The sequence below is a fragment of the Lygodium microphyllum genome, chromosome 12, assembly GCF_053477565.2.
Source record: "Lygodium microphyllum isolate KBCC chromosome 12, Lygodium_microphyllum_v1.1.10, whole genome shotgun sequence".
NCBI classification, from domain to species: Eukaryota; Viridiplantae; Streptophyta; class Polypodiopsida; order Schizaeales; family Lygodiaceae; genus Lygodium; species Lygodium microphyllum.
The window spans coordinates 63121979-63139242 of record NC_141146.1 but is presented as its reverse complement, the minus strand read 5'-3'; the positions used below and the strand labels follow the sequence as shown (position 1 = coordinate 63139242).

Sequence of the window (17264 nt, the reverse complement as noted above, 5' to 3'; positions counted from 1 at the left end):
AAGAGGAGAGAGAAGAGAGGGTGAGGATTCAGGAAGAGGAAAAAAAGAGGAGAGAGAGGGAGGGGCTAGAAGAGAGAAGAGAAAAGAAAAGAGGTAAGGGGAGAGAGAGAGAGGTAGAAAAGGAGAGAAGAAAAAAAGAGGGAGGGAGGGAGAGAGGGGGAAAAGAAGGAGATGAGAAAGAATAAGAAAAATAAGAGAGAGAGAGAGAGAGAGAGAGAGAGAGAGAGAGAGAGGTAACTTCAATTCCCACGTAGAGCTACTTTCGGTAGCTTTGTGCTATAGCCGTAGTTGTTTTTTTCGTCCTTTAATTTCCAAAAGGCCACTTTTGAAAGCTATCTCTACTTGGAACAACTTTTAAAAAATATCAGAAGCAACATCACCATTTACAATCAATAAACAAAGGCAAAACATTGATGATAGTACAAACTCAGACAAATATCTAGCAAAGGAACAAGTATTATAACTTCCATCTATACTTGTGCCTCACAAAGTCCTTTATAATATCTAGCAAAGGAACAAGTATTATAACTTCCATCTATACTTGTTCCTTTGCTAGATATTATAACAGAAAGGACTTTGTGAGGCAAAAAGTTTTAAACCTTATGCTTGAAATTTTACAGATGATGTAAGCTTCCTTGATGGAAGATGTTTGTTTGGGTGAGCTTTATGGTTCAAGGTGTTTGCACTATGGTCAAGTACTGCCCTTGTTTAGGTGAGTACTATGGTTCAAGTATTGATGGAAGGTGTTTGTTTATGTTTGCACTATGGTCAAGTACTGCCCTTGTTTCTTTATTGTGAATCGTGATGCCGAGAGAGATATTTTACGGACTCCAAGTATAATGAAGTCAGCAGGCAGCACCTGGTTTTATTAGGCCTTTTGGAAATTGCAGGCGAGAAAAGCAGCCAGGTTATGGCGGCGAGAGGCGCTGCGTCTGATGATCATGGATGATACTGCTGCTGCTCCTTCTTTACTTTCGGCGTCTTCCTCTGGGGATATCTATATATGCACACACACACACACACACACACACACATGCCATCCCCCTCCTCCCTTCTTCCCTTCCGACCATCTGTCCATCGCAGGCCTCCAGCGCAAATTTCTCCTTTTGCTAATTCGGAGCATCGGATCTACGAATCCCCCGACCTCAGTTTCTCCTCTCCTCACGTTTTCTCCATTTTCTCTTCGTCCACTTCCATAGACCCTGTCTTCTCCCTCACACATCCAGAAAAAGCTTCCTCCGTCGTCTGTCTTAATCATCTTCCTTCACTGTGTACACGAAGAATAACTCTAGCCCTCCATAGCCGTCTTCTCCCTTACACGATAAGTTAAATCTTCCTCCGCTCCCTATCTTATTCGCCTTCCTTCCTTCCTTCCTTCCTTCCTTCCTTCCTTCACAGAACTTTAAGAACAAAAGACGCCTTTGCCATTCCCCTGTTGCTACACCCTTGACCTTCCTCCACCAAAAGCGTCCATAGAAATCCGACTTTGCCTCCCGTACCTGTTCGGTGCCATGGGCGATGTCGGGTGGATTTGCCGTGACTGTACCTACCACAACGACGGAGCCTCGTCCACCTGCCAAATGTGCTACACCCCACGGTCGTTGCTGCGGCAGCTCGCGCTCTCTCAGTCCCACCAGATGGCTGCTTCTTCCGCCAGCGCAGGAGAAGCAGTGAGAGGCAATGGAGCAGGTGCAGAGCATACCTCCCTGTCGCAGTGCTTGTCGGTCTGCAATGTGAGGCGGCTGCTCACAGGGGCTTTGTCAGGCGCACTTACAGGCATGTTTGCCATTGGTAAGCTCCCCCGTCTCTCTTTCATTGCATTACAATTCGAGCTTTATTTTCGAGTTTTTCCTCAGGTTGTACTGTCAGAAATGCTGGTGCACCTGGAAGCACCATACTTCCGTTCACTTACAACAAGTAGTGACATTCGTAAACTGTGTCCAAATCACGAGTTCATGCAATGGAGGCAGTCCATGCCTAGCCTTCTGCAGCACGGATGGTGACTGCAGGTGCCCCCTAGCAGTGACGGCCATTGCAAATGAGCCACCCTATGCGCAATGAGGAACTGGGTGTTGATGTGTTTCTCCGCACCCCCTCTCCCACTGCAGCATTCTCAGCGTTTGAGGAACTAGAAACTCATGCAGGGATCATATCGTAAAACTTATTGTGTGATTAGTACGCTCCCTTAGGGGTGTTCTTACTGCAATTGCATTCTTATGTGTTACTTCTAGCACTTAATGCTTACGGAATCTTCAAGGACGTCCTTTTTAGCCTGTCTTATCTTCCATGTAAGAATGCAGCACTTTTAAGCCGTCTTTTTGTTTGGATTACATATTTCTTGCTCATTGAAGCCCCTTTTACCATCTGAATAGCACACTGGTGCATAATTTGACTTATAGCTTGTGCGCCTCAGGTAATGCACATTTGTGTGTTTGTCTACCACTCGGCTGAAGATCCATGCACTGTTCCTCATTTTTGCCAGTTGAGTGCCTCCTCAATATTGTGTTAAGGCTTTGCATGGTGTAGTTCTGCATCAAGAGCATAACACTTCTCTGTTTTGGATGCAGTGGGTGCATTTACTGGAGCAGTGACGGGAGCTTTAGCTGGCCGGGCAACTGACAGTGGTATACTGAGAGGAGCTGGCTTAGGAGCTGTTGCTGGTGCAGTTCTTTCAGTTGAGGTGTTGGAAGCCTCACGAGCTTATTGGCATTCAGACCGTTCTGGGCCTTATCCACCATCGTCTGTGGTAAGCTTTTGACGTTGAGTTATTGGTGGAGTGCTTGTGTTGGATGGTATTAGATTTGTCTTACATGCACCTCTTAATGTACTGCAGACTGAGTTTATTGAAGAGCTGCTGAATGGCAGACTTTCAGAGCAGCCAGTTCCTCCTGCCATGTTGAGGGCACACCACTGGCAGGTGAGCTTATGGTGTGGTTTAAGTTGAGAATCTTGCTCATCAGAGTCATAGCTGTTTTCACTTGAACAGGCCACTTGCATTGTTTTTTATCTCTTTTGTCTTATTCCTGTACATTTAACACACACAATCTGTTACTGTAGCTTAGAAGCCACCCAACCCTAGTGAGTTGGAACTTGTACGGTTGGAATGACAGCCCACTTCTACAAGCTGAATTGCTTGGATGAATTGGGCTCTTTTATTAGTCTGACCTGTTCAGTGGCGATCACCACCCAGCTATTCTAGGGCTGAGGAATTTACTGTGGCATGGAAGACTGATTGAAGAGGAAAAATTTCACGACAGCCAGTACCCCTTGCAATGTGTTTCTTAATGTGGAAATATACGCCCTTCCCATTTAGATGAGGCAATGTAGCTACATGGAGTCATTCTTGCATGGTCAACGGGACAATTAGTTGCTATAGAGTAGAAGCCATACAACTCTAGTGAATCATAAGACTTGTACTGTTGGAAAAACAACCCATTGTTCAGGCTATAGTTGCTTGGACGAATTGGACACGTTTTCTAGTTTGACCAGTCCTGCAATGCACGGGCATTAATATCTTTGCCTCTTTTTTCATTAGGTTTTTGAGCTTTGTCATCAGTCATGCTAATGTTCGGTCACTTGTAACATTTGCATTGTTTTATCAAGCAAATACAATGTTAATACTAGTGATGATCACCACAGAGCTATCTTATTGTTAAGAGGAATTTGCTTTGTCATGCAAGACTAACTGAAGAATAAAAATTTGCTCGACATCCAGTACCCTTAGAACCTTGAAGGGTCAATGTAAACCTCTAGAATATGGAAATGCATTTTAGTTTTGCAGGGGGGACTGTCAATATCTGTGCCTTCAGTTAGGCGAGGCTATGTAGCTTAGATGGAGTTATTTCTTCACATTCATCACACATAATCTGTCCCTTTAGCTTGGAAACGACCCAATTCTACTGAGTTGGAAGACTTCTACAGTTCAAACCATCGAAATTTGCTTGACATCCAATACTCTTAGATCCTTATAAGGTTAATGTACATATCTACAATATAGAAATTCATTCTTGTTGTGCAAGGGGCACTGTTAATATCTGCCCTTTTCATTTAGGTGAGGCAATATAGTTTAGATAGAGTTATTCCTGGATGTTCAACACAGGTAATCTGTTCCTTTAGCTTAAAACAACCTAATTCTACTCATTTGGGAGACTTCCACAGTTGAAACCATCGGAATTTGCTGGGCATCCCATACTCGAAGATCCTTGAAAGTTCAATGTGCATATGTACAATATGGAAATGCATTCTAGTTGTGCAAGGGGCATTGTTAATATCTGCCTTTTCATTTAGATGAGATAACGTAGCGTAGATGGAACTATTCCTGCACGTTCAACACACATAATCTGTCCCTTTAGCTTTGAGAACACCCAACTCTACTGAGTTGGAAGACTTCTACAGTGAGAATGACAACCCATTTCTACAGGCTAAACCTGTTTGGACCAACATTAAGGTCTGTTACTACAGATTCATCTAGATGGAAGGGATCTTTCTTGAAAAACCAGAGCCTTTCACACGAAACAGACTCTGTGTCTTATTTAAATTGTGCAATGCTGTAGATGTCAAAGGGTGATTGCCATACTAGAAAGTCCATTGTCTATTATTGAGAAGATTGTTGGCTTAAGCCTTACAAACCAAGCTATTCAGATGTACTCATATTTGGGCATAGTGGGCAAGCCGATCAAATTCTTGGATGTGGGCACTTGAATCCTCACTCTTGCATGCAACATATCGTCATGATGCACTTGCAGTCTACATGTTTTGAGTTTGGACAATTCTATAACCTGCCTTAATTTGACCTGTTCTAGAATGTATGGGCCTTTTAGCCTCAGCCTCCATTGTCTTTGGATTTTTAGCCTTGTCTTAATGCAAGTTGAAATTGGCCTTTTGAGAACCAAAGGGCAATGAACCTCAACTTGCAAGCACTTGATCTTGAAAATAGATATTAAAAAAATTGAAGTTCAATCAGTGGAGCTAGAATGCTCATGCAACTGGCCACAGAAAGATTGGGTCCAAAGCTTTGTGCCCCTTGTGGTATTGCTTTATCATTATTGAATTGCTAATACAATTGTTATTGCTCGAAAAGCTCTTCTCACTGGCTTTCCAAACTTGGTCCTCAATAGGTCATTCTAGAACAACTCACACATTTGTAGTGCTCGAGTACCTTCCTTCAATTGCTTTTTACTAGCCAAAACCAAGAACACCGGATATAAGATTGGCTATGAGTTCACAAATGCGTAAGAAGACCAATTTGTTTGACGTTGGATTGCAAGATATTCTTTGGCAAAATCTATCACAACAAATTTCTCTTATATGTCATGAATCACAATGAAAAAGGCGACAGCTTTGTAAGATAGCATAGGTCAGCTCTAGAGCCATTCGAATAGCTAAAAAACTCCATTATCCAATTTGTGATAATTTGTGATAGAATTGCTTACCCCAAATTTGCCATTGCTTGCTCTACAACAGGTCCAAGAAGCTGAAAAATAGCATCACTAGCATCTTTGCGATTGCACCAACATGATAGACAGCATTGCCATCATCGTATCAACTTTGTGAACATGGTAGACATAATTGCTAGCACAGTAGACATCGCTAGCTTGGCACAATCAACACTTGGGCAGGCGTGTTGTGAGACTCTTGGGTCCTGATTGCAACTCATTTGTAGATGGATGGGATTCTGTCACTCTTCTTGGCTTTAACACCATGTGAGCTGCACAACGGAAGGGAAAGGAACACAAAGAAAGAAGAAGAGTAGATGAAATACAAAAGAAATAGAAGGAAAACACTGATTTGGACATTGATAGAAGGCTGCACACAGTTAGCCTTTGCATGTGTAGAGGTATGCCAATGAGAGCATTGGACTAATGGAAAAAGATGAGAATGATTGAGAAAGATGAGAGAGAATGATAGCGAGATGAATGATGATATGTGGAGGTATGTGATGGGCTGCCTATATATAGGCCATTGGCAATACAAACTGACCTATTGCTACTTGAAGATGGTGCCCACAAAACCCGTCACCCATGTGAAACAGATGCCACCCGGGATGTCATGCGGATAAAATGTGCAATGCGCTCCACTATGTGCAATGTTTGTGAACAGGCCAAGCAAAGCAATGGATAAGATGATAGATGATCAATGCCTTAAAAGCCTCTTCCCTGGCTAATGTGCTCATAATGAAGGCATTTTGACACACAAGATAGGCAAACAAATTGGAGCAGAGCTGCCAATGTCCTTGTTTGATTGAAACTTGAGGCTAACAAGCAAGAGATGTTCACAGAATAGGACAAAGAAAAACATGTTTGCTAATAGACAAGGGTAGTTGATGATGACTCGACTGGGCGGCAGGAGAGGGAGTTGGGTGGCAGCTAAATGCTATTTAGGTAAGGTGGCAGCCTCAAGCAGCAATGGTGTGCAACTAAGGCAATGTCCTCCAAGGCAGGGTAACCACTTGATGATGGGAATAGGCTTAAACAACAAGGGGCAGCTTCGAATGCAGAGTGGGCAACAACAATTGGAAAGAGCTGATACTCAAATAAATCAAGATAAGTTTGGATGCCCATAACATACTCTTGAGGTTTTGGCATTTTGTCCGATTGTTCGAATTTCTATTTTTGAAAATTCTTTTGATTGCTCTTTGGGGCTGTTGGAAGTAGTCAAAAAAATTAGGCATTAATGCATGTAAGTGCATGCCTTAATTTTAGTAGCCTAACTTGCATGTCCAAAGTATAGAGGACTAGATAGAGTTAGTCCAAGTAGTAGTGCTTTTGTGATGAATCCATTTAGGAAAGGACAAAAGAAGAAAAATAAATGGAATAAAATAAGATTGGAGTCATCATTAAGCTCTAAGTCCGATCAAGAGAAAATTGAAAGAGATTTTTCCTAAATCCTAATGCCATCACAATGGGAAGACCTTACATCTCAAGGAGAAGTGCTAGGAAAAATACCCTCACCTTCGTCATAGTGCGAAGGATGGAGAAAGGAGAGGAGCCTACGTCTTCATCCACATCTACTCCCTTGGCTTGTGGCAAAGTTTGTGCTTCTTTACATTTATTAATTGGAGGATTCTCTTGTGGCTTGCTCATCTTTTGAGAAGCCTTGGTTCATAGATACTGGTGTATCCAATTATATGACTTTTAGGTGTAACTAGCTTCATTATTTGTGTCGTCAAGGAGGGCTTGTCATTGGGTGACATTTTGGGTATGCTTACTTGTGATGATACTACAAAACCATTCATGTTTGAGCTTCGCACTAAGTAGAAGTCCCGGGTGTTCCTAATTTGGCTTCCATTTGTGAGTCTATGGCCTCATTGGACTTTGTACTTGGGTTATTTTCACCGAGCAAGCCATCTTTGTGGAAGATGCTTCATTGGGAACCATCCTTTGAATAGGTCTTCAAGAGTGTGGCCGTTATTGGGTCCATCCCATCATCCATGTTTCTTGCCAATGCCTCCACGTGTGCTTGTGTTAGCAGGATTGTCAACTAATGTGTGAGTTTGTGCATGCTTGATGGGCTGGGCACACTTGTCATTATTTTAGGCATTTTATCATGGTTATTTGTGTGGCATTTATGACATTTTTATGCTAGTCCGTTGGCCAACCAGCTATTGGTTATGGCCTATTTATTGGGCTCCTCCTCCACAAATACAATCATATCATTCTTTAGGTGGTCTTGTTGGAGAGAGAAGCTGGTGCTAGTGCCCAGGCAGCCATTGATTCATTGTTGAATGGGAATGTCTCGTGTTTGGTATATGGATTCCATTTCCCGAGCACATCTTTGAGTTCTCTCCCTTTGTAGTGTTCTTCTGTTTTCTTTCTCTTCTGTTTTCTGTTCAAGTGTTTATTTCAGCACTTGTCTATGCTTCCATTGATGCATCACTTCTGATATGGTATCGGATTGTAGGATCTAGGTTCCTATTGTGTGTTTCTCTGCTGATTACAGGCCGTCTACACCCATATTCACCTGGCGATTGCTGCCTATTGCCATCACCTTGTCTGCCCCCCCTTTGGAGGTTGTGTTTTTGCACCTCTTGCTTGCTGTGTTTTCTGCATATCTTGCTCTTGGTGGCTGGGTGGCAGCATCTGTTCTCTACTGACAGTCTCTATTGGCTGTTTTCAATTTTCTGCGGTTGAATTTTCACGGTCAGGTTGTGGATACTGTGTGTGAACTCTATTTTTGTGCAGTTTGTGGTGCTTGGTTGGCTGTTTGCTTTCGCTTTGTCTACCTTCTCTTCTTCTCCTCTCTAGATGGCTCCTCCATGCACATTTGCAGTTGATAAGTCACGTGGACCTATCTATCTTACATGGAGTACCATGATGAAAGCTTGGTTTATGGAGAAGCTGATTTTGTACATTGTTGGTGGACTATTCCTCGGCTTGAGTGTCTTTTTTCTCTTTCCAACGATTTTGATGAGGTCAACCACAAGGAAGCTATGCTTACATGGGATTCGGATGATGCCCGTGCGTATTTCGCATTGCTTCAGTGTATTTATAAAGAAGTTCTACTAGTACTTATTGCTTGTAGGACATTTCCCAAAGTATGGTTGAAGCTTCAGTTGTTGTACGAGGTACCTTCCAACATGTGTGCAATGACCCTTTGTGGACAGCTTCAGTAGATGAAGTTTGAGCTGAAGGACACCATTAAATCATTTTTGCTCCATGTTGTACATGTACAAGATCAACTTCAACACATGTAGTCTGCCCTTCCAAAGACATTTCTTGTGGGAACAATACTCTACAAGTTGCCCCCAAAGTTTGATGGAGTGGCCAATGCTTTGTGGGCTTAGACACACCTGTGAGCTTTACACATACGTCCTCAATGCTGCTTTAGCAAAGAGGCATCTTTGTGTCTATAGAGGAGCCTTTAGTCTCATTATGGAGGTTCTAGTGAGGCCTTTGTAGCTTCAAAGGGGATGATAAGAATAAGAAGTTGAAGGCCCAGTGTTATCATTGTGGTAGGAAGAGCTATTGAAAGGACTGTAAGGAGTTAGTAGCCTCACGAAAGAAGGAGAAGAAGAAGCAGGACGGAGACTCCTTGGACGAGTCATCCTCTTTCTTAGACTTTGACTTTGGTCCTCCATCCAGGGAGAAGTCTAAGGTGCAGAAATGATTCACTTCTTCAGAGCAAGGGAAGTGTTTTATTGCCCTTTCCTTTGTTGCTTTCTAGTCTAAGTGATATGGTCGTTCCTCACAACTCTCTAGTGCCAGAGAGGGAGTGTGAGAGGGTGGTGAGATAGGGCTGCGAAGCCTTATCTATACAGATAAACAAGTGCATAGGTTCTAGAGAGGAACTTACTTGACACATCGCTCGAAGTTTGGTAGGTTTAAATCTTGGAGCTAAGATTGACATCTAGGCTCATGATGAGCTATTTATTTGACAGAGTGGGATTGGCTCCTAGTCTTATGCTCACATGAAGGGACATTGAAACTGGTCTGACTCACATAAAGCGGTAGTTCCTTCAATTAATACTTGGTTTTTTCACATACAAAGACAAATAGAGACCTCACTTCCTCACTGAACATTAGATTGGCCCCGAAGACCGGCGCCCCTCTCGGTATTTCATTATAAATTAAAAGATGAAAGGTTAAAAAAAAAAAAGAAATGTTGCAAAGTACAAAACTTGTGAACAATTGGCTTTAATATTTTTTTGAGTAAATTTCAGTAGCATAAGAATAGACTATAGTACAACATATCTAGAACAATATCCCTTTCTGAGTAAATTTCAGTTGCAAAAGGACAATATAACATATCCAAAACAAACATCCCTTTTTTAGTAAATTTCAATTGCATAAGAACAATACAGCATATCTAGAATAACATCCCAAGTATTTTCTGTTAGCATAACTCAATAATTAAAGTGTAGAATTGCAATTTGCAAAACTCTGTATTTACTATTTTTCACATGTTTCTTGATCTGTCTCAGCATTATTCCATTCTAGATCTGTTCCATACCAGTTGGACTACAAACCCTTTGACCCCGACATCATTCCTGCAGTAAAACAGCCCCACAAATAGTACTAAATTAGAGCTGAAAACCATGTTCCCATGTGGCGTGGTTATCACTTTCTTTAGTCCTTGCATTGAAGAAGCAATCAGTTGCTCCTGAACTTGGATAGTGAGGCTCCTGCCTCAGTAGAAGTGCAAAGAAAACACAGAACTGTACATTTGAAGGAATCAACCCATTATGCAAAGCATTTTCTCTGAGAATAGAGAGAGTTTTGACCAGAGGGAGCAAGCTCTACCTCCGTATATGAGTTAGAGACGAAGTACTCTCCATAGCTGATGTACTTGTAGTAATCTACCCTTAGTCCTTGAAAACTTTATGCGTAGATTTGCCCCTCTTGCCTATTACGTTTTTTTTAATGCTCTCTCTCTCTTTTGGGGATTTGTGCCCAAATTGTGACACATGGTATACATGTTACAATTTTCTCGTTTAAACCTTCTGGTCTAAAATTCTCCATGATTGGCGCAAAATTTGACCTCGGCACAAATCAAAGAATCAATCCTCGCGAAAAACGAAGATAATGGCACAAACAAATTTTGGGGTGTAAAAATAGTAACTCCCTAAATTTTAGGGATGGTGACCCTTGCATTCCTCAAGTTGTTTTGAGCAACTTCTATCATGGCAACCACATCAAAAAGTATGATGTGGCTTAGTTACGGTGACTTTTATTCTGTGGGCATTCTTACACGTGCATCTTCTAACTTGGCCAAGCTCATGTCCTACATCATCTCGAGTGGCTAAGCACACAATCCCAAACCACTTGCATTCTATTCTTCAGTGCCCATTGAATATAGAATCGGTCCCAAGGCTCAGACAAACCATTTGTCCAATTTGTTCCAATGGTTGCCTCTTTTGGTCATGCAAAGATCCCGGCTTAATTCATGAGAACTCTGGGGGTAAAATGCAACAACTAAAGAAAATAAAAATAAAATATTTATATAAGTAAGTAAGGAAAGTAATTGCAATAAGTATCATTACTCGGTGACAAACACTTTGGCGGTCTGGCCAAAGGTGAGAATCCATGGTTACATATGTTCAAAGTAATCTTTGTCACAAAGGTCTTGTATGCCATGTAAGACATTGATAATGGACATAGAGATATGCTATGGTATTTCTCTATTTTCAAGAGTTGGTAGGATCGATATCCACATCAAGTTTTGTTTGAGGCACCTTAGTGGTGGCTTGATCTCCCATTGCATGGTTATCCATGGTTCTACTTTGGTGGTGCTATGTTGTATGGACTGTGATGAGTCATCATCATTGTATCATTGTATTGTATCAGATTACCCATGATTTGAGAGGTGTCAGCAGGATTGTCAACTCGTGTGCGTTTGTGTATGCTTGATGGGCTAGGCACACTTGTCATTATTTTAGGCATTTTGTGTGGCATTTATGGCATTCTTATGCTAGTTGGTCAACATTTAATGCTGGTCGATGAGCCGTTGGTATGGTCTATTTTGTTAAATGCTGGCCGACGAGTTGCTAATTATGGTCTATTTTGGGCCTATTTATTGGGCTCTTGCTCCTCCTCTACCATAGATACAGTCATCATTCTTTAGGTGGTCTTCATGTTGGAGAGAGGAGCCAGTGCCAGTGCCCCAAGTGACTCATTGTTGTACGCGACTACCTTGTATTTGGTATATGGATTTCATTTCTCGAGCACATCTCTAAGTTCTTTTCTTTTGTAGTGTTCCTTTATGTTCTTCTGATTTCTTTCTCTTTTGTCTTGTGTTCAACAGTTTATTTCAGCACTTGTCTATGCTTCCACTGTTGCACCACTTTTGATATCTTGATGCTTGTCATTAGTTGCTTGCGTGCTTGATCATTGCCACCTCTGTTTCCTAGTAGTGCCATGCTTGTCCATCTTGGCTCGATGCCCACGTGTTCTGTTACCTTCAATTCGCTTGTCGTATAGGCTAGCACCGCCATCATCTGCATCATTATCTAGGTTGTCATCAGGCCATCAGCATCACACCTCGGCCCTTCAATTTACCTCGATGCATGCATTTTGACAACTCATAATTAAACCTTATTAATTAAACTATTCTTTTAAGGATAGTTTGGACTTGAAAGTTTGGGGCTTTTCAAATTTGAGACTAAATTTCTCAAAATTTCTTCATAGAGATTTGGGGCTATTTAAATCCTAAGCCTATTGCCAACAAATTAAAGGCCCTAACAATATGTTAAGACTTGCTCAAGTTCTTTGCCTTTGCCAACAAGCATAAGAATGATTTGCTTGGTGACATCGTCACAAGCAAGCAAAAATTAAGGTCCTTGACAAAATATTGATATTGGAGTACTTTGCTTAGATTTTTATCTAAAATGATTTGTAGTTTGTTTTAACCAATATTTTCTTTTTCTCGATTTTTGAAGGAGTTTTCTCTTTCAAGGGGTATTCGTAACTAGTTCCCACAGTTGAGTTGGGTCTGAGAGCCATGTTAAGTTTGGATCACTACTCATGTGCATTGTGCCTTTAGCCATGTTTTCTTTTGGTTAGCCTCTAAGCCATGCATGTGCACCTTTGAATCAATCCTAACTGCAAGTTCCTAGCTTGTTAAGAGCACAAGCCATGTGCAAGCTTTAGTTATCAATATTTGTCTACTTCATATATCTCCTATTAAATTTTTTCGTACAAGATTAGACACTGCCTCTTTTGAGGTAAGACATTCCCATTTTCTTTTCGTGTTTCATGTCACAAGTTCAATTAGGTTTGTTAGTTATTAAACCACCTCCGTGCGAAAACCCCAGTGTGCACTGTGTGTTAGTGTGTAAAGACATATTAGCGTGTTAGTTTAGGATCAGGGTTGGTCTAGATCCATAAAATAAAGGTCTACCTTTGTACTTTCATATCAATCACCTATCTTCATCTATCCTTCAGTATGTTGTGTGCTTACAAGAGAGCTCTCTCTCTCTCTCTCTCTCTCTCTCTCTCTCTCTCTCTTTCTCTCTCTCTCCCCCCCTGGAGGGCCCCGGCTGCCCTCCCTCCCTTCTTTTGCTTGTTATTAAACCACCTGTGTGAAAACCCCTCAGTGTGCATTGTGTGTTAGTGTCTGAACATGAAACCAGCCTTCCTTCCGTGGATGGGTGGTAAATCCTTGATTTACAACTTAATTATAGCAGCAAACAATAAATGCAAATTTGAAAATACAAATTTACCTATTGATCTTAGACAATGCACACCCGATTGGCCCCAAAATTGGCACCCCTTTCGGTATTTCTTTAGCTTTATTGAAGAAGAAATTGATTTACAATGGGATTCTCCCAATCCCCTTCGCAATCCAAACTCCCCTTACTGTCCAAAGTGACCAGCAAGTTTTCAATGTGTTTTGCCCCTTGATTCGGGCACTTAATTGGCCTTCACCCATTTCGATGGAAATGCCCCAAATTCAATGGTTGGCAAGTCCTCCACTTGAATTCAGTTGAAATTCACCTTCAGCCCTGAAAAATCAAAGTCTTGGAACTTCCAATTTCTGGCACGCTTCTCAAGGTTACTGGTAAGCCCTAATTTTTGCTGTAAATTAGGGTTTACAGTAGAGAAAATTGCAATTTCTTAGCCTCCAAGTGTCCAAATCGAAGTCTTGGAACTTCCAATTTCTGGGAGGCTTCTCAATGTTGTTGCTAAGCCAATTTCTGCTGTAAATTAGGGTCTACAGTAGAGAAAATTGCAATTTCTCAGTCTCCAAGGGTCCAAATGCTGAGATCTTCGGAGCAAGACTGTGAAATGGTTGGGAGATGAGAGAGAAAATTCAGAGTTTTGTCGGGAAGAATGACTAAAAATTAGTCAAATGCAGTTGCTGCCTTGCCACAACAGCATTAAATGCTTGTTTCTACAGCTGAGATATCCAAATCAGCTGTCTTGTTGTACCTGGATGCAATCGCCTAGCTGTGGAGGGTCTGAATTTGCAATTGCCTCCTCAAAACTCACTTGTAGCTAGCTGCAATGGCTGAATATAGGCTGGCCATGGCTGCTCACAACTCTCCCACATTTGCTACAGCAAGAATGATCTTGTTTTTCCTCTTCTTCAGCCTATTACCAGCTTGTATGGGCAAGTTTGCCAAGTGGCAACTTTCCCAAATGGTTTTTCCAACATTATCCATCATTAAATATTAATTTTCAGCCTTTAATGATTGAAATTTAACTTAATAATTTTTTCCATGCCCTGAAAAATAATTTGATTGGTCAATAATTTAATTGGCCAAGCATCTTCCACTCCCGAGTGTCTTTGTGCTATCTTTGATCATTAGATCATTGTTAGGTACCATTAAACGTCATATCTCTAGTGTCACCAACTGATACTTATGGCCAAATGAATGACCTAGGCCAACCATTGACACCGGATACCACCAAGTATTTGTGCAATATAACTTATAACAACTTTTGCCTTTGACATCCCATGATTTTCTCGGGTCTGGGGCTAGTAAATTTACTCTAACCCCAATTGCACCTCACATGTGCAACATTTACTTAATTATATGATTAATAATTAATCCACATATTAAGTGAGGTTTCAAAAATACATGCCCTCATGACTGAACACATCTTTGTGTATTAGTTTAGGGTTAGGGTTGGCCTAGGCCCATAAAATAAAGCCCTATCTTTGTACTTTCATATCAATCACCTATCACATCATCCATTATTCACTACACAACCATCACCTTTCCATTGGGTTCCATCCTCCTTAGCTGGTGGTCTTCATTGCAAGCTTCACCACCCAACAATATTGTGCAGGGGTTAGACAATGCCCCAATCCAAAAGTGAGACCTTTCCTCATTGCATTATTGCATTAGAAGGGACTAGACATTGCCTTAAGCTTGTACCTTCTTGTTGTGTGGTTGCCCATGATTGGATTGGGGGGGAGTTTTCTGTGAGCATACTTATGTGTGTGAACACACCTTTTAGTGAGTGTGTTTCACATAAAGTGAACGCACTTAAGGTGCATTAAATAAAGGTCTGCATCTTGGCCTATGCAAACAAGGCCTTGTACCTTGTGGGCATCAGGCCTTGTGGGTATCTTTCTTTTTTTGACATCTATTAAGAACTCTTCTTTGAGTGCTACATTCTTTACTATACTATGTCAGCCCTCCAAAACAAAACAAGAGGCTGATGAACGTTAGTTGTCAGGTGAACATACTACAGTATGCTTGATACTCTTTTTTTTGAGCTCCCATTCTTTACTGTACTATGACACCTCCCCAAAACCCAACAAGAAGTTGATGAATGTTACCTGTCAAGTGAACATACTACAGTACACATAGGGTGGCCAGTGTTGGATTCATATTCCAAACCAATTCCTAGAACTCACCCTTGAGCTTGGGGCATCATTTCCAATTTCAATGTGTGGACACCCTTTCCTCTCCAAGATGTAAACCTTATTACAGGGATTTATAATTTTTAGGGGCTGCTGATACATCCTTTTTGCTTCACCTCCAGAAAGCATCCCTGTAGATAGTGTGCATTTTACTCACCATACTCATTGTATCAGATGTGTCAAATTTCTTGCTCATTACTTGCTATTAAAGATTGTGGATTTGTATCTGATATAATATTTGGATGGTGACAGGTTAATGTAGCTGAGATGAGCTATGAGGAACTTTATGAAATGTTTGGGCCCGGGGAAGGTAGCATCAAGGGTGCTTCTGAGGCTTGCCTTGAAAAGCTACCATGGTTCACCATAACAGATAATCTAACTGATCCAAGTGGGGAAACAAGTTGCTGTACCATATGCTTGCAGGTTTGCTCTTATCTTATCCAATCATTGAATGCGGTGTCACAGCAGGTGCCATTTGATTATTTTGTTAAAATTTTCTCATTCCTGCAACCACAGGAGCTGTTACAAGGAGAGAATGCAAGATGTTTACCATCTTGCCATCACGTGTTCCACATGTCATGTGTTGACAAATGGCTCGTGCGACAAGGGTCCTGCCCTATATGCAGACATGATATTCAGGTTTAATTCTTGAGCTTCACCGTGATGTAAGGCAACTTTGTTGTAAATATACATGACCTTTGGCCAGGTTCTCTCTCAGGTAGAACTTTGCCCATCAATTTTGCCCTGTTTGTAATTTTGACCTGTATAGAGTGAGTTTTCAGTTTAAAGAGCAGTGTATGCTCTATACTTAACAAGTTGAGCTTTCATAAAGGCCTATCTTGAGTTAAAATAGGTCATTTCTGACTATGAATGCAAGACGCAGCTGTAAAAGCCAGAGAAATTCTCTTTTTTCTTTTACTAATTTTGCTGGAGCTACTGATGGTCAATGTTGTGGTTTGTTGGATCTGAAATCTATCATCTATCAATGAGCCTCATGGATATAAGGTCTTGCAACCCACAGTTCATTTATCTCATGAAGCCAGCTTGTGATCTTAAATGTTGGTCTCCATGGTTCTCTCTTTCCTAGATAAGGTTCTGCTCTAAACATTGGACAAGATACCCTAACATGAAAGGATCCAACACGATTGTATCGCACAGGTGTTAACCAGATTTCAGGTGTGCTGTTGCAAACACATGGAGGAAGATGTGTATTATTTATCTTGATACTAAAAAGGTAGGCACACTGCATCCAAAAATCTGTGCTTGGTGAAGCACATGCTGTGTGTGTGTGTGTGTCCTTGCATGTGTCTGTCAAATGAAATCAGCATCACCTTAGGGCTCAGTTTAATTGATAGTGTTGAGGTCTTAATTCTATACAAGGACACACCATGAACCATATGCTGAACATTGATGCTGTAGTGCTCATCTTAGATTTAAAGATAGGTACACATCTGGATGGGACTCAGGGAATGAGAGTAGAAGATTTAACTGATTAAAGGCAAGGATCTTATAACACGCAGAAGTTGGGAGAAAAGCTCTTCTATATTTATACTGTGATGTAATCTTTTTAGGGCTCATATAAGAATAGATAATAGAATATCTGCAACGAGAGCTGCAATTTAACAATATTTGGCTAGGTTGGAAAGACTAAGGTATCTAAGCACATCTCTAATGGCAGGCAAGAACTCAATGCCCAACATATGAAGTACATCCTTACCATGGCCATTAATTATACTGGATGCAAAACTTCCATATATAGAGGAAAATCTACACAAAAAAAACTTATACTATATAGCATAACACAAAGTAGAATTTAAAAGCCTTTATATGTAGAAATGATTGCTATCAAAAGTTGTGTGGCGAAGGATGAAATAGCCTACATAATTCTAACAATAGTGCGAACAGAGCTGGAAATGAACTCAAATAAAATATTTGATGGTGCAGAAGTGCTTGTT

At 41.1% G+C, this 17264-nt stretch overlaps 1 protein-coding gene across 1 annotated transcript; it reads left to right on the top strand.

Annotated features, from left to right (window-relative positions):
- Nucleotides 1–794: 794 nt before the first annotated feature.
- On the top strand, nt 795–16227 carry LOC148027838 (NEP1-interacting protein-like 2). The gene is made up of 5 exons (XM_087689551.1): nt 795–1791; nt 2568–2746; nt 2834–2917; nt 15562–15732; nt 15826–16227. Exons 1-5 carry the CDS (start codon nt 1512–1514, stop codon nt 15952–15954), a joined length of 843 nt encoding a protein of 280 aa, XP_087545677.1. The 5' UTR covers nt 795–1511; the 3' UTR covers nt 15955–16227.
- The last annotated feature ends 1037 nt before the right edge of the window (nt 16228–17264 follow it).

Bases quoted from the DNA above. Each gene is read 5' to 3' on its own strand.
- LOC148027838 (XM_087689551.1), top strand. From the start codon at position 1,512: ATGGGCGATGTCGGGTGGATTTGCCGTGACTGTACCTACCACAACGAC. The intron at 2,747-2,833 runs GTAAGCTTTTGA...AATGTACTGCAG, and splicing joins CTTATCCACCATCGTCTGTG to ACTGAGTTTATTGAAGAGCT. The intron at 15,733-15,825 runs GTTTGCTCTTAT...CTGCAACCACAG, and splicing joins GCTGTACCATATGCTTGCAG to GAGCTGTTACAAGGAGAGAA.